Here is a 22,391-nt window from a genome sequence, read left to right as displayed (position 1 = left end):
ATGGGGTACCGCAAGGATCGGTCCTAGGACCCCAGCTGTTCACAATATATATTAATGATCTGGACGAGGGAATTGGATGTAACATCTCCAAATTTGCAGATGACACAAAGCTGGGTGGGAGGGTATGCTGTGAGGAGGGTGTCATGAAACTCCAGTATGATTTGGACAGGTTGGGTGATTGGGCAGAAACATGGCAAATGCACTACAATGTGGATAAATGTGAGGTTATCCACTTTGGTGGCAAAAAACAGGAAGGCAGATTATTATTTGAATGGTGATAGATTGGGAGAAGGGGAAGTGCAAAGAGACCTGGGTGTTCTTGTGCACCAGTTGCTGAAGGTAAGCATGCAGGTGCAGCAGACGGTTAAGAAGGCAAATGGTATGTTGTACTCGAACCCTCTTGCTACGAAGGCCAAGAACAAGGATGTCTTGCTGCAGTTGTACAGGGCCTTGGTGAGACCGCACCTTGAGTATTGTGTGCAGTTTTGGTCACCTTACCTGAGGAAGGACGTTCTTGCCATGGAGTGCAGTGAAGAATTGTGGTGTATGTGCCTTTAAGAGCCCCCTGTGTACTGTAATGCCGGTAATGGTCACTTGGGCTATATAAGCCTGTATAGTGTCTTGTATATGTTAGTTCACCTCCAGACTTTGTTCAGTAAACACCTGTGAAACCAACTCCTGCATTCCGTGTCTCCATTAACACACGGATACAACAGTGGTGACGAATTGGAAACGGACTTACCTGCAATTCGGCAGCACCTCAAGGAGATCGAAGAAAGAGGAGGGGGGGGGGGGAAAACTGGTTTCACCAGGTAGCTGAGCTGGTGGCAGGTACTGCAATAATCCTTGCTGGGCTCCACTCCATCGGCTGGCACTGCAGCGGGGCCGAGAGGCGGAGGCAAACAGACAGGGGGGGAGATCTTGGGAGACGGTTGGCGCTGCAAAGCAGGTCAGCGTTCGGACCAAGCAGAAGGAGGGAAAAGTCCCAGAGTCTGGCGGGAACGAGTCTCCACCTATGGAGGAGGAGGAGGGGGGGGGGAGAAAAAAACCGTGGAGAACAGTGTTTAGCAGCAGCAGTGGGAAAGTGCGGGAAATGCCTTTTTTTTTTCTGCAGGGAAGAAAGGAAAGTGTGGGAGGCGCCATTTTTTTCAGGATGCCTAAGGCTGGCAATATTAATGCTTTTGATAGCGATATAGAGGATTGGACCACATGTGGTGTGGTAAGAGTGGAGGTATATTGCACAGCAAATGAAATAAAAGATGATAAAAAGGCATCAGTACTTCTAAATCTAATGGGCGCAAGGACATACGGGCTGTTACGAAACTTAATCACTCCAGCCAAACCAAAGGACAAAAATTTTAAGGAGATTGTTGATACCCTACAGGAGCACTTAAACCCAACACCGCTGCTGATAGCGGAACGATTCAAATTCTTCAAGAGGAATCCGCACAAGAATGAAAGTAACGCTGATTACCTCACCGAATTAAGGAAGCTGTCAAGCACTGCCAATTCGGGGCAAGACTGGCAGATTCTCTTCGCGACAAATTCATCTGCAGTCTCCTAAGTGAAGGAACACAAAAAAGGCTGCTTTCTGAGAAAGATTTGACACTGGACAAGGCTTTCAGTGTGACTATCATACGAAGCAGCCGCAAGAGCTGCAGAGATGCAGCAAAAGCCACAGGACTTCGGCACCCATGAAATGACATGGGATTTCGATGTTCTTGCTGCAGCAGATCCACCCATGACCAGAGGGACTGCTGGTTCAAGGACAAAGCATGCAGGCAATGTGGAAAGATTGGACACATTGCACGTGTATGCCGATCTGGACACAAAATCCACGGACAGGAAAAAAATCTAAAGAAAAGTACAGCAAGGTACAAATGATGACGGACAGTAGCTCCGAAGACCAGAAGAGTGATAGTGACTCTGGAAACAAGAGACTAAGCTGTCTCAAATTACATAATGTAATTGCCAAATAAGATTACCAGACCACTTGGGTTACCCTCACGATAGGGGGGTCCCCAGTTAAAATGGAGCTAGATACAGGATCAGCTCTGACCGTCATAAGTCGACGGGATTACGAGCGGCTATTTCCGCATATACCTTTTGAAAGACACATCCATTATCTTGAAAACATATACGGGGCAGAAAGTATACCCCAAAGGGAAAATAAGGGTGCCTGTTGTATACAACGGCAACGAAATACAGAAGTTGTATTTATACGCTCTGCAAGATGGTGGTCCACCGCTGTTGGGACGTGAATGGATCAGGAAGATGCGTTTAGACTGGCACTCCATTCAGGCACTGACGGTGGCCAGTAAGAAGAAAAAATGATGACGCCATACCTGAACGATTAAAAGACATCTTGACCAACGCCAAGGAAGTGTTTCAACAGGAACTGGGAACCTTGAAAGGTGTCACCGCCTCAGTAAAAGTGGAAGATGCGGCAATTCCAAGTTTAAGGCCAGGCCAGTGCCATACGCAATTCGTCCAGCAGTCGAGGCAGAGCTGGAGAATTTGGAAAAAGCAGGCATATTATCCAAGATAGATTGGAGCAAGTGGGCAACACCCATCATCCCGGTCATGAAGAAAACATTGAATAATGATAAATCTGAAGAACCGAGAAATTCACATCTGTGGAGACTTTAAGGTGACTGTAAACCCGGTCCTTCACACGGTACAGTATCCTCTTCTGAGGATAGAAGATATTTTCGCCTCCCTATCCGGAGGGAAACGTTTCACCAAAATTGACTTGGCACAGGCATATCTACAGATGGAGGTTGAGGAGGCCTCTAAAAAGTATCTCTCGATAAACACACAAAGGCCTGTACCAGTACAAGTGACTGGTTTTCGGAGTAGCTCCAGCTATCTGGCAAAGAGCTATGGAGCAAGTCCTGCAAGGGATTCCAGGGACTCCATGCTACCTAGACGACATCCTTGTAACAGGAGAAAACGACAACGAGCACCTTGCCAATTTGGAGCAGGTGCTCACTAGGCTGAGAACTGGGCCTACGAGCAAATCCCCCCCCAGTGCGAATTTTTCCAGAAACAAATCATATTGTGGCCACATAATTAATGAAGGGTTGCGTAAGTCACCTGAGAAAATTGAAGCGGTCATAAAAGCCCCAGCACCTGAAAATGTCTCCATTAAAGTTGTTCCTGGGATTGATAAATTACTATCAAATTTTTACCGAACTTGTCAACTCTTCTGCACCCTCTTAACGAACTGCTACAAATGGGAGTAATTTGGAAATGGAGCGAAGACTGTAAACGTGCCTTCCATAAATGCAAAGGCTTGATCACGTCCAAGGAAGTTTTGGCTCATTGCAACCCATCACTGCCAATCAGACTGGCGTGCGATGCATCCCCTTGCGGTGTAGGAGCGGTATTATCGCATAGATTCCCTGATGGCTCGGAGCAGCCGATAGCTTTTGCGTCACACTCATTGAACTCAGCTGAGCGTAACTATGCCCAGATCGACAGGGAAGCACTCAGCCTGGTGTGGGGAGTGAAGAAATTCAACCATTACCTACACGGACAAAAATTTACCTTGTTGACTGACCATCAACCCCTCGTCTCCATATTCACCCCTAAAAAGGGCATTCCCATTATGACAGTACAGAGGTGGTCCCTTTTCCTAGGGGCACACCAATATGACATAGAATACAAAGGATCAAAACAGCATAGCAATGCGGACGGTTTATCACGCCTACCGTTGCCAACGGTAGAAGAGGCACCTACAGTGGACCCAGTGGAGATGTTCCACTCAACCATAGTGGAATGTCTACCAGTAACAAATTCTGCCATGGAAATGAGATGACCCGACTCTCTCACGGGTCTACGATTTAACAGTGAAGGGATGGCCAGCACATGGCGAACCACTGTTGCCAGCATTCTCGCAAAGAACAGCTCAGCTGTCAGTGTGCCGAGGAACCTTGATGTGTGGCTCCAGAGTGGTGATTCCACCCAAACTCCAGGATAAAGTGCTAAAGGAGCTTCACGAGGGGCATCTGGGTGGAGTGAAAATGAAGAACCTAGCCAGAGCGTTTGTGTGGTGGCCAGGTATCGATGGAGACATCGAGGAAATGACGAGAGCTGCCTAGGATGCCAGAAGGTCCAAAACGCCACGCCCCGCTACATCCATGGGAGTGGCCCTCATCTCCCTGGCAAAGGGTACACATCAACTTTGCTGGTCCATTTATGGACTCGATGTTCTTAATTGCGGTTGATGCACACTCCAAGTGGCCAGAGGTAATAAAGATGTCCTCCACCACCACGGAATAAACTATCACAGTATTAAGGACCATATTTGCCAGGAATGGGCTGCCTGAACAGATCTGTTCTGATAATGGACCGCAATTTGTGTCCGAATTCAGGAAGTTCTACAAAAAAACAATGGGGTTAAGCACTACACGTCCGCCCCATACCATCCTACCACCAATGGATTGGTTGAAAGGTTTGTCCAGACCTTCAAGAAGGCCATGGGTAATGAAGACATAAAACTTCAGCACAAGGTAGATAACTTCTTATTCGCATACAGGAATGCAACACATATGGTTACCAACCAAACTCCCGCCATGATGTTCTTCTATTGAAGCCTAAGCTGCAGGCTGGATTTGATCAAGCCAAACATCAGAAGGGACGTGAAGAACCGGCAATTTCAAGGCATGAATGAAAGGCCAACAAGAACCTTCCAGATAGGTCAACAAGTTTTGGCCAGGGACTACCGTACCGAGAAATGGCAGCCTGGAACTATTTGCACACGACTAGGACCGCTGATGTATACCGTGGACATTGGAGAAAGCATAATAAGGCACCATGCTGACCAGATCATAGTCATCCAAAAAGGGACAACCTACACCACATCACTCTACGCCTAATGATGAAGCAGAGATACCCATAGTATCTACCTCCAATCCGGTGATACTGGAACCAGATGAACCCGACACTGGCATTCAAGCCGAATCGACTTTGCCAAAAGAACCTACTACACCACCAAAAACTACTACACCACCGAGGCGTTATCCAGACCGAGTCAGGAAGCCTCCAGAGAGACACTTATAATTGATTAACTGCAGCAAATGTGTAGATTATTGTTCTTGTAATATGTTGATTAATGATTACTTAAAATGTTATGTACTAGTTGTCTAAAAGGGTAGGAATTGTGGTGTAAGAGCCCCCTGTGTACTGTAATGGCCACTCGGGCTATATAAGCCTGTATAGTGTCTTGTATCTGTTAGTTCACCTCCAGACTTTGTTCAGTAAACACCTGTGAAACCAACTCCTGCATTCCGTGTCTCTATTAACACACAGATACAACCAGATTCACCAGGCTGATACCTGGGATGGCAGGAATGACGTACGAGGAGAGATTGTCAATTGGGCTTATATTCACTGGAGTTTAGAAGCCTCCTTGAAAGAGTGCAACATCCCCACTGACACCAGGGAATCCCAGGCCCAAGACCGCACAAAGTGGAGGAGAAGCATCCGAGAAGGCGCCGAACACCTCGAGTCTCTTCGCCGGGAGCAAGCGGAAGCCCTGCGCAAGGAGCGCACGTCAACCCAAGCACCCCACACACACGCCTCTTCAACCACCGTCTGCCCCACCAGGTCTCGCATTGGTCTCATCAGTCACCTGAGAACTCATTTTTAATGTGGAAGCAAGTCATCCTCAGTTCCGAGGGACTGCTTAAGAAGAAGACTGGATGAGCAAAATTTTCTCCAATTAAATATTGGGAAGACCGAAGTCATTCGGTTTGGACCCCACCACAAACTCCATTCCATAGCCACTGACTCCAGCCCTCTCCCTAACATCTGTCTGAGGCTGAACCACACTGTTCACAACCTTGGTGTCATATTTGACTCAGAAATGAGCTTCCGACCACATATCCAAGCTATAACTAAGACCACCTAATTCCACCTCTGTAACTTCGTCCATCTCCGCCCCTGCCTCAGCTCATCTGCTGCTAAAACCCTCATCCATGCCTTTGTTACCTCTAGACTTGACTATTCCAATGCACTCTTGGCTGGCCTCTCATGTTCCACCCTACATAAACCTGGGGTCATCCAAAACTCGGCTGCCTGTGTCCTAACTCACACAAAGTCCCGTTCACCCATTACCCCTGTGCTTGCTGACCTACATTGGTTCTCAGTTAAGCAATGCCTCAATTTTAAAATTCTCATTCTTGTTTTCAAATCCTTCCATGGTCTCGTCCCTTCCTATCTCTGTAATCTCCTCCAGCCCCACAACTCTCTGAAATATCTGTGCTCCTCTAATTCTGGCCTCTTGAGCATCCCTGATTTTAATCGCTCAACCATTGCTGGCCGTGCCTTCAGCTGCCTAGGCCCTAAGCTCTGGAATTCCCTCCATAAACCTCTCCACCTCTCTACCTCTCTTTCCTCCATTAAAACGCTCCTTAAAACCTACCTCTTTGGCCAAGCTTTTGGTCACCTGCCCTAATTTCTCCTTATGTGGCTTGTTGTCAAATTTTGTTTTGTAACACTCCTGTGAAGCACCTTGGGACGTTTTACTACATTAAAGGCGCTATATAAATAAATGTTGTTTTTGCCTCCTCTTTCAAGATCCTTCTTAAAATCCTCCTCTTAATGTTCTTTTGGTTGCCTTCTTAATAACTCCTTCTTTGGCTTGGGGTACATTTATTTTATTACAGCTATGATAAAAAGGAAGAGAATAGCTAAAGTAAACGTTGGTCCCTCAGTGGATGAGACTGGGGAATTAATAATGGGAAACGGGGAAATGGCAGAGACTTTGAACAAATATTTTGTATCAGTCTTCACGGTAGAAGACACTAAAAGCATTCCAATAATAATTGATAATCAAGGGGCTATAGGGCGGGAGGAACTTAAAACAATCACTATCACTAGAGAAAAAGTACTAGGCAAACTAATGGGACGAAAGGCTGACAAGTCCCCTGGACCTGATGGCCTGCATCCTAGGGTTTTAAAAGAAGTGGCTGCAGAGATAGTGGATGCATTGGTTGTAATCTACCAAAATTCCCTGGATTCTGGAGAGGTCCCAGCGGATTGGAAAACCACAAACGTAACTCCCCTATTCAAGAAAGGAGGGAGACAGAAAGCAGGAAACGATAGGCCCGTTAGCCTAACATCTCTCATTGGAAAAATGCTGGAATCCATTATTAAAGAAGTAATAGCAGGACATTTAGAAAACCATAATACAATCAAGCAGAGTCAACATGGTTTTATGAAAGGGAAATCGTGTTCCCTAACTTACAGAAAGCAGAGAGTCGGAATAAATAGGTAATTTTCCAGTTGGCAAACTGTAACTAGTGGGGTGCCACAGGGATCAGTGCTGGGGTCTCAACTATTTACAATCTATATTAATGACTTGGATGAAGGGACCGAGTGTACTGTTGCCAAATTTGCTGACGAAACAAAGATAGGTGGGAAAGCAAGTTGTGTGGAATACACAAAGAGTCTGCAAAGGGATAGGTTAAGTGAGTGAGCAAAAATTTGGCAGATGGAGTATAATGTGGGAAAATGTGAGGTTATCCACTTTGGTCGGAAGAATAAAAAAGCAAAATATTATTTAAATGGAGAGAGACTACAGAATGCTGCGGTACAGAGGGATCTGGGTGTCCTCGTACATGAAACACAAAAAGTTAGCATGCAGGTACAGCAATTAATTAGGAAGGCAAATGGAATATTGGCCTTTATTGCAAGGGGGATGGAGTATAAAAGTAGGGAAGTCTTGCTACAACTGTACAGGGTATTGGTGAGACCACGCCTTGAGTACTGCGTACAGTTTTGGTCTCCTTATTTAAGGAAGGATATACTTGCATTGGAGGCAGTTCAGAGATGATTCACTAGGTTAATTCCAGAGATGAAGGGTTTGACTTTTGAGGAAAGGTTGAGCAGGCTGGGCCTATACTCATTGGAATTTAGAAGAATGAGAGGTGATCTTATCGAAACATATAAGATACTGAGGGGGCTCGACAGGGTAGATGCAGAGAGGATGTTTCCCCTCATAGGGAAATCTAGAACTCGGGGGCATAGTCTCAGAATAAGGGGTCGCCCTTTTAGAACTGAAATGAGGAGGAACTCCTTCTCTCAGGGGGTCGTAAATATGTGTAATTCTCTGCCCCAAAGAGCTATGGAGGCTGGGTAATTAAATACATTTTAAAGTGGAGATAGACAAATTTTTTCAAGATACAGGAGTGAAGGGATATGGGGAGTGGGCTGGGAAGTGGCTTTGAGCCCTAGATCAGCCATGATCTTTTTGAATGGCGGAGCAGGCTCGAGGGGCCAAGTGGCCTATTCCTGCTCCTATTTCTTATGTTCTTATTCATCTCCCTGATCCTATTGACCCTATCCCAATTTGCTCGTGGCTCAGATAATAATCCAGGGATTATTACCTTTGTGGTTCTGCTTTTTTATTTAGTCCCTAGCTGCTCAAACTCTCTCAGCAGAACCTATTTCTTTGTCCTACCTATGTCGTTAGTACCTACGTGGACCACGACAACTGGATCCTCCCCCTCCAAGTTCTTCTCCAGCCCGGAGGAGATGTCCTTTACCCTGGCACCGGGTAGGCAACACAGCCTTCAGGACTCACGCTCTTGGCTGCTGAGAGCAGTGTCTATCCCCCTAACTATGCTGTCCCCTACCACTACCACATTTCCTTTTGCTCCCCCCTCTTGAATGGCTCCCTGTACCACGGTGCTGTGGTCAGTTTGCTCGTCCTTCCTGCAGTCCCTGCTCTCGTCCAGCAACATAAATACTGTCTGGGCCAGCCACAGAAATACTGTGGCTACAAGAGCAGGTCAGAGACTGGGTAATCTGTGGTGTGACTCACTTCAAGACTCCCCAAAGACTTTCCACCATCTACAAGGTACAAATCAGGAGTGTGATGAAATACTCTCCAGTTGCCTGGATGAGTGCAGCTCCAACAATACTCAAGAAGCACAATACCATTCAGGACAGAGCAGCCCACTTGATTGGCACCCCATCCACCACCTTCAACATTCACTCCCTCCACCACCAGTGCACTGTGGCTGCAGTGTGTGCCATCTACAAGATGCACTGCAGCAACTCGCCAAGGCTTCTTCAACAGCACCTCCCAAAGCCACGACTTCTACCACCTAGAAGGACAAGGGCAGCAGGCACATGGAAACACCATCACTTCCAAGTTGTCCTCCAAGCCACACACCATCCTGACTTGGAAATATATCGCCGTTCCTTCATCGTCGCTGGGTCAAAATCCTGGAACTTCCTCCCTTACAGCGCTATGTGAGTTCCTTCACCACACGGACAGCAGCAGTTCAAGAAGACAGCTCACTGCCACCCTCTCAAGGGCAATTAGGGATGGGCAATAAATGCTGCTCTTGCCAGCAATGCTCACATCACGTCAATGAATTAAAAAAAGCCAAGCCCTTGGTTGTAGAATTTAATTACTATTTGTGTATACTACTGTACTGTGCATAGTTACTGTTTGTCTTATTCTTGTGGTGCCCTGGGGCACTTTCCATGACGGTTTTTGTTCCCGTTTGGTGACACTGGCGTGACTCGGTGTCGCCCCCTACAGGTATTTTTAATAAAGTCCCCAGGCTGGCGAAGGCTTTGCTTGTCCATCGTGTGATACGCCGCACAGCTTCTGCAGGTGTAAATACTGACAGATCTAATGTTCTTTTCGGCGGGTGACTTGTTAATTGTACTCTTCCCCCGCCCCCAAAGGGTATTCCTTGACCATTGGTCAGTGCCTCATTGAAGCACGCGCGGCTCCTGCAATCAGCGCCAGGTGCTCGCGCTCCGCTAACGAGCGCGTGACGCTGAGCCGGGCCCGGCGCGCTCTTTAAATGGCGCGCGCCCCCGGGTTCCTTTCATCGTTTCACTTGGAGCGCGTCTGCTTTTCACTGTTGTTGGGGGGAAATAGTGGTAGTAAAAGCCGCGGGCTGGGTAGGATTGGTACTATGGCGCGTCTCCTGTTATTTGGGTAAGTCTTTGCCATGTGCAAGTTGTAAGGTTGGGTGGATTTCCCATCTTGCTAATGGGTGTTCATATGTTGCACAGGTGGATGCTGTCGGTGGCTGCGATCGACCCTGAAGACTGGCTGCGAACTGCGCCTCCAGGTCAGAGTCGCTGCAAAGCTGGTGTGTTGTGTCGTCCCCGATTCGCTCCTGTTTAATATTGAAGGAGCTCTTCTTCGTTTCTGCAGGTTTTCTGAAGACTGAATGCCGCGGCAGTGTCTTTTGGGTTGGACTGAATAAGGACTTTCTTGCTGGGAAGTTTTGGCAGATTAACGTTGTGGGTAAGTTCACTGCCGTTATCCTGGAATCGGTCTCCATCTGACGGTGCTCGGCTCCTGGCCCCAGTGGTGTTGTGGTGGGACCATCTGTCTGCACCGTCTCGGGTCCCACAATCTAGTTACAATTGTACCCGAATCTGACCATCGCTGTCATTTGCTGGATGTGCATGTGCAGTCATTGTGTAAATGTCGTGCATCGTTAAATGAAGTGGTTTTAAAAAAAAAAAAAATAATAATAATTTTTAGTTGGAGGATCGAAGTTTGTTCATACAACCCTAGAGCGGGGTGCAAAATAACTTTTTTTTTTAAATTGACATCTAAACGTGAAGTTTCATCATGAGCTGCCATCAGTTCTTTTGATACATTCCTTTTTTCTAATGGAACCAACTGATTTCCTCCAGTGAGGAGACGGTGAAAACTGAGTGGTTAAACAGGTTCTTGCGTTCCAATAATGTAAGACCAAAGCCAGACTTTCAAAAACTGTTTCCTAATGTACTTGCTGAGTCCTCGCACTGTGAACTGATCATTTCTGGCATGCAAGTGTCAGGATGCCCTGTTCTAATTTTAGGTCTAACTTCTGGGGATCATTTATTGCTCCCAAGAATGGGCAGCCCCAAAATTCAACTTTCAGTTAGCACTTTTTTCAGCGTGGGGGAAATGTACTCCTGGGTAGGTGCTGAGGACACGAGTTAAGGGCGATGACTGAAGGTTTGCTAAAGTAGGAAACTGCCACTGACTAATCTTTGAAAACTAGAAGCTGCAAGCAGGAACATAAAGTTACAGGATGCTAGAGTTGATCTTCCTGAAGTGTAACCTGAGATTGTTGCAATAAAATTGCAGGTGTTCTGCTTCTGTGATGCTGCAGTGTGATTTTTTTTTTTTGAATTATATAAAGTGAAATTGCAATAAATGAGTATCCTTTAATGCTACTGTTAAAGTCAGGGATGGAGAAGAGATTCATTGGTTTATGGATGACCAGTATGGTTATAGAAACTTGCAGCGCAGAAGGAAGCCTTTAGCCTGTGCTTGCTCTTTGAAAGATTGGTTATGCTTAGTCCCATAACCCTTTTTTTTATCCATAACCCTCATCAAGTACCTGTCCAATTCCTTTTCAATAAAAAAAATATTTATGGGGTTGGCTTTGCTTCCACCACCTTGGGGAGCATTCCAGATCCCAACAACTGTGAAAATTTCTCCTTCTCTTCCCCTGATATTTTTCTAATTTTTTTGAATCTGAATTCTAGTTATTGACTCTCTCTCACCAGAGGGAACTTTTTTTCCCTGTTTACTCTATCAAAACTTCATTTTCAACTTCTATTAGGTTGCCTCTTCACTGTTTTTCCAAGAGAACAGCCCTAACTTTTCCAACCTCTCCATAACTGAAGTCCCTTCTCCCTGGAAAAGCTCCTCTACCCTTTCTAATGCCTTTCCTGAAGTGTGGTGCCCAGAATTGTCCTCCACACCCCAGCTGAGGCCTAACCAGTGCTTATTAAGTTCTAGCATGATCTTTTTGCTTTTATATTCTAATCCTCTATTAATTTGTAACCAACTTTCCCTGCCACCTTTTTAAGGATTTGTGTATATGAACACTTTTCAAAATTGTGCTATTTATAGTAAACTGCCTTTCCATATTAGTAAACTGCCTTTCTATTAGTCCTATCAAAGTGCATCACATCACGCTTCTCTGCATTGAACTCCATCTGCCATGCTTCTGCCCATTTCACTATCCTTCTGAAGCCTATAATTATCCTCATCTACTACTTGACCATCATCTGCAAACTGTATAATGCTGCTCTTGCACCTGAGTTTAGGTAGTTTGTGTATATAATTTTTTAATTGCAATGAGTCATGCACCTAAAACTGATCCTTGGACCATCACTGCAAACCACCACCTCCCAGTCTGAAAAACATCCATCCATCACCACCCTTTGCTTCCTGTCACTGAGCCAATTTTGTATCCATACCACCACTTCCCCCTAATTCCATGGGCTTCCATCTTAATAAGCCTCCTGTGTGGCACTTTGTCGCATGCCTTCCAAAAGTCCATATATACAACATCTACTGGTATTACCTTGCTCAACCTTCTAGTCTAACACAATTTAATGTTGAAAAATCCATGCTGACTCGCCTTGATTAACCCATGGCATTCCAAATGAAAGCTTAGTCTACTTGATTTAAACAATAGTTGCAACAAAAAAGCAGTATTGCCCAGGCCTGCAGACCTTGGCTTTGCTCTTATGCCACACCACTTGGCCTTTTGGCCCTACTTTTTTATACTTTTTCCCACCCTCCTTTTCAGTGGCAAGAAAGTGAAGAAAACAGCCATGTGCCCATGGGATTACCTAAATTTGCACTACTTGCACCCTGGAATAAATGTTTCTTGTAGCAAAATATGGGGGCAAACCATCTTATAAATGTGGATGGACCCCTCCCTACCACGGTGCACCTGACAGTCCTTGTGAAGGATTTTTTTTCCCCAACTAAAAGCACAAGTTTGCAAAGAGCAGATGTACACCAATAAATTAAGAATTCAGTTTTTAAGCTAACTCTAGCCTTTTTGCTATGTTTTCAGATCCGGCTGGCTATCTCTTTCATGTTACACCAAGCTTTGCTTCGCAGTGTGGCTATACAATTGCAATGGATTCCTGGAATAATATTGAATTTCGTGCTTCTGTCCTTAGCTGTTGTGTACATATTGTGGTAAGATAATGTATAACAAGGGAAATTAGGGATAGCATAAGATCCAAGGAGAGAACATATAAATTGGCCAGAAAAAGCAGCAAACCTGAGGATTGGGAGCAGTTTAGGATACAGCAAAAGAGGACAAAAGGATTAATTAAAGGGGGGGAAATAGTGAGTAAGCTTGCAGGGAACACGCACTGACTGTGAAAGCTTCTATTGATATGTGAAGAGAAAAACATTGAAGTTGAGCGTAGGTCCCTTGCAGTCTGAATCCAGGGCATTTATAATGGGGAACAAAAATGACTGACCAATTAAATACATACATTGGTTCTGTCTTCACAAAGGAGAAAACAAATAACCTCCCAGAGATGTTGGGGGAACATAGGGTCTAATGAGGGGGAGGAATTTAATGAAATCTGTATTTGTAGGGACATGGCGTTGGGGAAATTGAAGGCCAATAAATCCCCAGGGCCTGATAATCTACATCCTAGGGTACTTAAGGAAGTGGCCCTAGAAATAGTAAATGCATTGCTGGTCATCTTCCCAAATTCTATAGACTCGAACAGTTTCCATGGATTGGAGGGTAGCTAATGTAACCCCACTATTTGGAAGGTGCTAGAGAAAATGGGCAATTATAGACCAGCAAGCCTGCCATCAGTAAGCCTGCCATCAGTAGTGGGGAAGATGCTAGAGTCCATTATAAAAGATGTAATAGCAGAGCACTTGGAAAACAGTAACTGGATCACAGTCAACATGGATTTACAAAAGGTAAATCATGCTTGACTACTGGAATTTTGAGTGTGTAACTGAGAATATGACTGACTATTAGGGAGAACCAGTGGATGTGGTGTATTTGGACTTTCAGAAGGCGTTTGATGAAGTCCCGCATAAAAGATTAGCGTGCAAAATTAAAGCACATGGGATTGGGGGTAAGGTACTGTCTTGGATAGAGAACTGGTTGGCAGACAGAAAGCAGAGTTTGAAAAAGCCATTTATTCCGAGTGGTAGGCAGTGACTAGTGGGGTACTGCAAGGATTGGTGCTAGGACCCCAGCTAATCAATATATATTGATGATCTAGATATAATAATTTTGCAGATGAGACAAAGCTGGGTGGGCACATGCTGTGAGGAGGATGCAAAGAAACTCCAGTATGATTTGGGCAGATGCAGTATAATGTGGATAAATGCGAGGTTATCCAGTTGCTGAAGGTAAGCATGCAGGTGCAGCAGGCGGTTAAGAAGGTAAATGGTATGTTGGCCTTCATAGCGAGAGGATTTGCGTACAGGAGCAAGGATGTCTTGCTGCAGTTGTACAGGGCCTTGGTGCGACCACACCTTGGGTATTGTGCAGTTTTGGTCGTCTTACCTGAGGAAGGATGTTCTTGCCATGGAGGGAGTGCAGTGCAAATTCCCAGACTGATATGTCATTCCTGCCATCCCAGGTATGAAGAGAGATTGAGTCGATTAGGCTTGTATTCGCTAGAGTTTAGAAGAATGTGGGGACCTCATTGAAACTTATAAAATTCTAGCAGGAGTAGACAGGCTAGATGCAGGAAGGATGTTACTGATGGTGGTGAAGTCAGAACCCGGGGTCACAGTCTAAGGGTAAGGGGTAAGCCATTTAGGATTGAGATGAGGAATTTCTTCACTAGCAGTGAACCTGTGGAATTCTCTCTACCACAGAAGGCAGTTGAGGCCAATTAATTAAATATATTGAAGGAGTTAGATATATTTCTTCAGGCTAAAGGGATATGGGGAGAAGGCAGGGACAGGGTACTGAATTTGGATGGTCAGCTATGATCTAATTAAATGGCAGAACAGGCTCGAGGGGCCGAATGGCCTGCTCCTATCTTCTATGTTTCCATGAAATGATTGCATAGAACGCTACAAAATCCAGCTTCACCCTAAAATTGGACCAGAGATGTAACCAAACTGACGGTGCCAGAACAAATGCTGAGCAGTAGTTGTTGGCATCTTATTTTCTTTGGCTGGGGAAGGGGTTGGAGAAGGAACGAGTATGATAGGTTTGGTACAGGGCCCTCTATCTTAATTGGAGAAACATGCTCAACTAGTCTGTTTGAGGTTATGTGCCATGATGGAGTGGAACAATATATTCCTGCACCTGTATGGAGGCATTTAATAGATGTTAAACTTGGTTTTTCTGTGGCCCTGCAAAGCCTTTTCAGGAATCCTTGATGTCTGATGGGTCACCAAAGTGATGCAAGATGGACAATGTGTAGCATTGTACTTGTGTCCAAATGGTGGCACTTCTCACCCATTTATTGCATTTACATTGCCATTTTTCTATTTGCAGGATGATGCACAGTTCAACCTCACTGTACAAATACAAGTAGGAACTGACAAAGTAACAGCGTCAACATATAGTCAAACTCTTTCTTGTATGTACTCGCCATGGGCTGCAAGGGAAATATTCTGTGAAGAAAACTACATGCAGGTAAATGGAAAACAATACTGGCAGTATGGTAATCTGAACTATATGCCAAATGTTGGCTTGTGACTATTGGTAGCATCTACAGTTGGCAGTAATTCTGAGCTATTCCAGGCAATGGTAATCTAAACATTTTACAAATCTGGCATTTGACAATAATAAATTGTGGAATCTGTCTGGCATGTTCCTCCTAATTCATTGAACTAATTTTAACCATTTATGGTAAATGATTTGCCTTGATTTATGACTTATTGCTGAATCTGTCACTTGATACTAATGGCATGCAATGTGAACTCTTTTTAATAATTACTAAGTAAATGCATTATCTCTCCATTATCATGTGCAGGTCTCTGTGCAAAGAAAGATACCACTCATTGAGGAGGATTATGTACAAGATGCTGAAGACTGGTCTTTAGTACTTCCAGAAGTAAGATGTCATGGGGAATGAAACTGTCAATGCTTCTGAAGTACACTTGCATGACTTTTTTAGGCTTTTCTATAATATCTAGTTTGGTTTATTTTTAATGAATACAATGGTAGGACTTGATTTGAAACTTTCTGTTCATTTCATCTTGGATTCATAACTAGCCATTGAGCCTACTGTTGATGCACAAGTCTGCATCTATGGAAGTTGTACATCAGAGCAGGACTTTGGTGTAATGCACTGTGCTGGTAATTGGTATTATTTACCTGTTAAGCTTCATTTTAGTTAGACCCTTGGCTATCTGTGCTAAGGCTAGCAAATATGAAGTGCCAGAATAACTACAAGCATGTTTTGTCTATTTTGAATCTCAAATATTGATCCATCTCATTTTTGATGCAGCTGAAATAACTGTTGCATTGAGAATTAACACCTGATAGCAGAACACATCTAATCGCTAAATAAAAACTGGAAATGCTCCAGCATCTGTGGAGGGAAAGTTAACATTTCAAGTCTGACCTTTGTCTGTTCTGACTTCTATACCTACAGCATTACATACACTGAGGGAACTTTTTCCTTTGTCTTGGGTTTTTTCTTCCCATGGTGTTGCTCACAGATGCACTGCTAAACTTCAAATATTGGAGAATGACTTCAAAATATCTCTTGGATATTGCAGAATTTGCTATAACCATGCTTGTTACAGCTGTTTATATAGTTTGTTAAATGGAAAGACTCATCCACCATGGTCTCTACTGTTCATTCAGGCAACTAGTGCAGAAAGTGGAATATGGCAAGTGGTATTTCACATCCCTGATGGTAAAAGGAGTATGACTGTAAAAGAAGCACATCAGTTGAACTATGGAATCAACACCACAGTGTCTCGCATTTTGCTTCGTGCTCCATACCATACAAATGAGGTTCAAATAGTTTTGGTGAGTTCACTAATCCTCCACTTCCAAGTGGCATTGTTGGGGGCCTGAAATTCTTACGAAGCATTGTATGTTTTGCCTTTGCATGACTTCCCCCTTTTTCCCAATTTAGGTCCAAGGTGTGCCCTTGTCTGTAATCCGATCGAGTATCTTTTACAAACAGCATTGGATGATTCTGCTAATTGACACTGCGATGGCTTGTCCTGTTGGTAAGAACTCAATATTACAACTTTCAAATGTACGCACATTTCTTCAATTAAAACCGGTTTGTCTTTGCAAAAACTCTATGCCCCACCCCTCACTGAATTGATTCACATCATCCAGGGCCAAACTGGAGCCTGTGTCTAAGCAGTAGTTGAGGTTTATTTCTTGCATTTAGAATAACTGCCATCTGAACAATCTTCACTCTACAGCACTGCCCTTGTAGGGGAGACTCCCACTGCCCTTTTCTAGTTATCTTCAGTTATTCCATGGAATGGCATCTTGGTAAAATGACTCCAAGCTAGACATTTAAATGATCATTCTGTCATCCCTCAGATGGTATTACATTCACTGATCATACAATCATGTGGACAGTGCCAAGGATCTTCACTCCAATTGTGACCCATGCAGTTCATCAAGACAACACCTCCATGGGAGTAAATGGCATAAAGTTGGACCCCACAAGAATGGCAGAAAGAAACTATACCCTAGATAAAAATGATACTGCTCTTGCTATAAGGGTTCCAATTGGAGGGCAGGATGGATACTATAAGGTTGGTTGTGTTTTGCATATTTCAGATGGAAGGGTGACCACAACTAAATCATAAATATGGCTCAATTTGAAATGGTGAAACCTGATTTACTTTAATGAAAATATATCCACTCTGGATGCAAGTCTTGCATATTTTGATGGCTAGCTAAACATTTCACTTCTTGATTGTGAAGATCTGGATTCAGATTATTGTATTCACCTGATTTTAAAATAGAATTACTGCTCATAACTGCTTGTACTGTGAATGCATTGTTATCTTTCAGAGCTATGTGATGGATGAACAGTATGGCATCAAGTACAGCATTAATCTGTTTTTGGAACACCTATGGGAAGATGAGGCATGGGGACTGAATAAAATCAATGTGATCCATCCAGTCACCACTCCCTTTATTCCTCAGCCCCTTGTTCTCACTGATGGTATGTACTATGGTCTTTATTTTGAACATGGCATAGCCAGCAGCATATTTTGAAATGGGTTCTTCCCTGCTTGGCTAATTTGGGGGGGTGGATAGAAATGTGGCCCAGAGGAAGTAGAAACTGCTCCAAGCAAAAGGCCATTGTATAAAGATTGGATATGGGCTCCAGCAGCTGCTGTAGAATATCTCTTCCAGTGCTACAATTTAATATTCCCATTAGTAACCTGCACACATTCCCAAAAGAACTGGGTTCATGCTGCCAAAACTGCTCCAGTTGGGAGCTTTCTCCAACAGCATATCCATCATTCTGAGCGAGTTAAATCCAGGCTCAAAGGTGAAAATGCCTTTTAACTGGGCTCCAACAAACTGTTCAGTGCTCTTTTTTTATAGCATTGGATCAAGGGTGTAGAACTCCAAGCTGACCAATTCAGTTAACTTGCACTTTCTCTACATGGCTAATTGAACTTTCTATGCAGTGAAAGATTAAATGGTTTGTTTATGTTGATGCATACATGTATTCAAAGTTCAACTTTTTCTCTCCCAGAGACCATTCCTGAGCAATGGCTATTCAATGTCACACTAGGCAACTTTCTTCCTGATGTTGAACTAGAAAAGCTCACTCTGGGCTCTCAATCCTTCCCTGTGGATGAACAAAACCAGATGTTTAATGTGTACAATTGGACTACCACAAATGAGACCGCCCTAAATAGAATCTTCATTCTTGAAGTTCCAATGGCGTCACCAGTTGTAGACAGAAAGGTAATGGAATATTGGGGTAGGATGCATGTTTCCACACTGACCTGTTGCTGACTCTTCACTTTCTTTTTAGTATATAGGAGATGGTGTTGAACAATATACCCTTGACATCATCTACACCCTGGCTGTGGTACCAGAAAATGTGATATTCACACATGTTGCTCATTTAATACATAAACATAAAATAGGTAAGTTTTTGTCCTTGTGCAGACCAAGGAAGGAATGCTTGCTTTAAAGGCTTCAAGTAATATTATAATGTTCACTCTAGTACTTCCTGTGGCAAATGGCTTTTGTGATGAAGAGACCATGACACTGGTAGTAACACATGGAACCTTGGATCAGTACTGGATTCCTTTCATTGGAAATGTACCACTAACCCCTCACTCTGCTGAGCAGAGTGGTTACATCTCGAGAGATAATGGTACCCACTTAATACTTGTCGTTCCACATGATGCAGCTGAAGTTGTCCATGAAGTAAGCTTCTTCTACAAAGTCCAAGTCCCTTTTGGCTTGTTTTTTAAAATTTGATTTGATTAATTGGCTTCTTTACAGGCAATAAACAACCAAGGCCTTCGAAGCAGATTTGACTTCCGACTGAAGGATAATAAAACCCTGGATGTGCTGACCAACTTTTCTGTTTCCTGCAGCTTTTCTACAGCTGACTTCATAAGTAAGCTCTTGCTGTCACTTCTAACTCCTGCCTGTCTTGCATTGCATTGGCATACTGACTTTTTTTTTTATTTCGCAGCTTGTTTCCCAAATGGAAGAATGGTCATTACTGCTCTAAAACTTGAAGCATTGTTGGGAATAGATACTGGCAAAATGATGCTGAGGGATAAAACCTGTGGACCAAAAGCGAGTGATGAATTCAAAGCCATCTTTGAATTTTCTGCCAACTCGTGTGGAACAAGTAGAAGGGTAAGCTGACAATGGATGACTTCTGAGTGAGTCTGCAGTAAGGGGTCAGCAAGCATTTAGTAATTGACTGTTTGGTTTCTTTTGTGATAGTTTGAAAAGGATTACATGATCTATGAGAATGAAGTGGTGTACTTCAAAGAATCAGAACCAGCTAGTGACCCAATATATCGGTAAGAATCTGAGTGAAGGGTCCCGCCCCTCCCCATACATGCATATAAATAGTAAATGTCTGTTTGCTCCTAGGCTTGCAATATCTTGTCATTACCATGTCAATGACTCTCTGCATCTTCAATTTGAACACCAAGTAAATCCTCAGCCAACTGTTGTACCTGGATATGGACCTGTAGTCTTGGTTATGCAACTTGCCAAAGGTAAAACTCCTAAACTGCAGTGGCTTTATACTAGCTTCCATTTTAAAATAGCTGTACCCCACATCTGCATTATTGCTTATTGAACCAGAATAGCCAAGATCAGTTAACTTTGAATCATTGACATGCAATGGAAAGAGAACTTCCAACCACAGTATTCTGGAACTCACTATTTTGCTTGGATTCTTGCAGATGTGTTGTATTCTAACCTCTATAAAGAAGGTGACTATCCAGTAGTGAAGTATCTGACTGATCCCCTCTACTTTGAAGTGCAACTGTTGCACAGTGAAGATCCACAAATTGAATTGTTCTTGCAAGATTGCTGGGCAACTGCATCACCAGACAGCACTAGCAGCCTTCCACAGTGGCCCATCATTGTCAAAAGGCAAGTCTCTGCCTCTCTTCTGATTTTAAGATGGGAAGCTAATGATTGACTTGAGTAACAACTTGTTTTGTTAATAGCTGTGCGAACAAGGCTGACCTGCATATGACCATCTTCCATCCAGTGACCAGTAATGAGAGGGTCAGATATCCTACTCACTTCAAAAGGTTTGAAGTCAAGATGTTTGCTTTTACCTCTGGAAACCAGAATACCTTGGAACAGGTGAGGCTTGCTTCCGAGCAACATGTTGGTCAAAGCTTTCTACATAATGTCCCACTATAATGCCGTACTTCTATTTTTTAGGTGTACTTTCATTGCAGTGTAGTCTTGTGCAGGCAGGAACCAGTAAATGGGCTGCTCTGTCCTGGTCAATGTGTACCAGGAAAACAGCGAATGGGTAAGGTATTCAGATTAGAATAAAACATGTGGGTGTTGCCTGTTGCATACTACTGACAAGCTGTCTTATTGCAGGTCGAAGTGCTGATGCCAAGCACCATCTGCAGGGATCTGTATCATCAGGAGCAGTGGTGATGTTAGCAGAATTCCCTACAATGGAAAACCAGATCATGAAAGGTGATTAACCATTCTTGAGCTAGTCCTGAGCAGTGATTCTGAAGTCTTATTTTTGTCTTGCTTTTTTCCAGATAATCACGTGCAGTCCTACTCCTGGCCATGGCTACTGATTGGAGGCTCATCAATAATTGTTGCTTTTATTGTACTTGGACTTGTTGGTCACCAATGCCAAATGAACAGATTACATTAATCTTGAATAAATGCTACTCTAATTCAAATGGTGTATTTCTGTTTCCTTGGTGTAGGCAAGTTTCAAGTCAAAATGGCAATTTGGCAATAAAGGCCTGAGTAAACTACTCCATACAAAGCTATGCATAGGATTGAATGGGGCATGGTTTTTGAATTCTAACTTGCAATGCTACTATTGTAGGGAATTCACAGTATTTTGGCATGGAGTACTTGGGACATGCATTTTCAAATTCCTAGAAAACCTTAATTTTTCCATTTAGCACCTTGCCTATCCTCCACTTTATAAACATTCACTTGAAATTCCATTGTAATCCCTGTTCATCAAATGACTTGATGCCATTTTAATTTATATTTTGTCCTACACTAATTGAACTATGGGAGGAGTTAATTTTTCTATCCAATTTGTTCTTGAATCTCTTTTCCCCTGCCCCCGACCAAATACTTCTGAATTTGGGAACTTGCTGCTGCTCCACTAAATGCAACATTGCTAGATTAAGGATACCAGCATAGCAATATAACCATGCTTATTCAGCATTTGTCTATTCAGGTGGTAAGATTCCATTTGGTAGCTGATGGTGGAGTGCATGATGTAGACATGTTGCTGGGATTTGAAGTGGATGTATTGGCATAGGTCTTGTCAGCTATTTAGACTGGCCCACAATAAAGGGCAGACCAGGTTGAGTTTTGTAGAAATTTATTGCAAGTGGGCAGTGAAAATTAGTCTGTCATGTCAATCTTGCAGGCTAAGCCCAGGTCACAAGTTATGGTTTTTATTTTGTCCAGTAACAGTTCTTTCACTGCTTGCACTTTTCTCCCCTCCATAGTGTACCTGGTTTGACTAAGGTAACTTCTACCTTCAGGTAAAATAACCACACTTGGCTTGGTGGCATAAAGCTGAAACTACTTTGCACTGACAGTAAATTTGGAGCATAAATGCAGTGTGACTGCTTGAACTCTGTCCAGTTGGGATGAAGTTGGCACTTATCTGCAATGCAGCTGTAGAGACACCCGTCTGCTCATACCTCTTTGGTATAGGTACTATGGAGAGAAAGCCAGGTTGTATCAAACCTTCCAACTATCTACCTGTCCTTAATCAGCATAAACACCAAGCAGTTCAACCTTTCTGGCAAGGAGTGTAGGTTACAAATTTGAGAACTGTTGTACATGCTGCCTTGGGTTATGTAGCAAGTCATGCCTGTAAACAATCTGCACATTTTTTCTTTCATGGGACTTGACTTATACTTCTGCCTTTTAATGCTGGAGCCCAGGGGTGTC

At 43.6% G+C, this 22,391-nt stretch overlaps 1 protein-coding gene across 1 annotated transcript; it reads left to right on the top strand.

Moving 5' to 3' along the window:
* Positions 1–9,860: 9,860 nt before the first annotated feature.
* LOC147112540 (uncharacterized) lies at positions 9,861–21,145 on the top strand. The gene is made up of 22 exons (XM_085996867.1): positions 9,861–9,967; positions 10,045–10,103; positions 10,190–10,282; positions 12,852–12,979; positions 15,276–15,416; positions 15,757–15,837; positions 16,596–16,763; positions 16,873–16,969; positions 17,298–17,515; positions 17,778–17,931; positions 18,475–18,689; positions 18,760–18,874; positions 18,955–19,160; positions 19,239–19,356; positions 19,435–19,604; positions 19,695–19,774; positions 19,848–19,975; positions 20,165–20,357; positions 20,435–20,576; positions 20,658–20,751; positions 20,826–20,927; positions 20,999–21,145. Exons 1-22 carry the CDS (start codon positions 9,945–9,947, stop codon positions 21,115–21,117), a joined length of 2,844 nt encoding a protein of 947 aa, XP_085852993.1. The 5' UTR covers positions 9,861–9,944; the 3' UTR covers positions 21,118–21,145.
* The last annotated feature ends 1,246 nt before the right edge of the window (positions 21,146–22,391 follow it).

The sequence above is a fragment of the Somniosus microcephalus genome, chromosome 9 (assembly GCF_052327205.1).
Source record: "Somniosus microcephalus isolate GS21.2 chromosome 9, FLI_Smic_1.0, whole genome shotgun sequence".
In the NCBI taxonomy this organism is placed as follows: Eukaryota; Metazoa; Chordata; class Chondrichthyes; order Squaliformes; family Somniosidae; genus Somniosus; species Somniosus microcephalus.
Note: the sequence above shows the minus strand (reverse complement) of the source record. Positions and strands in the feature narration are given on the sequence as shown.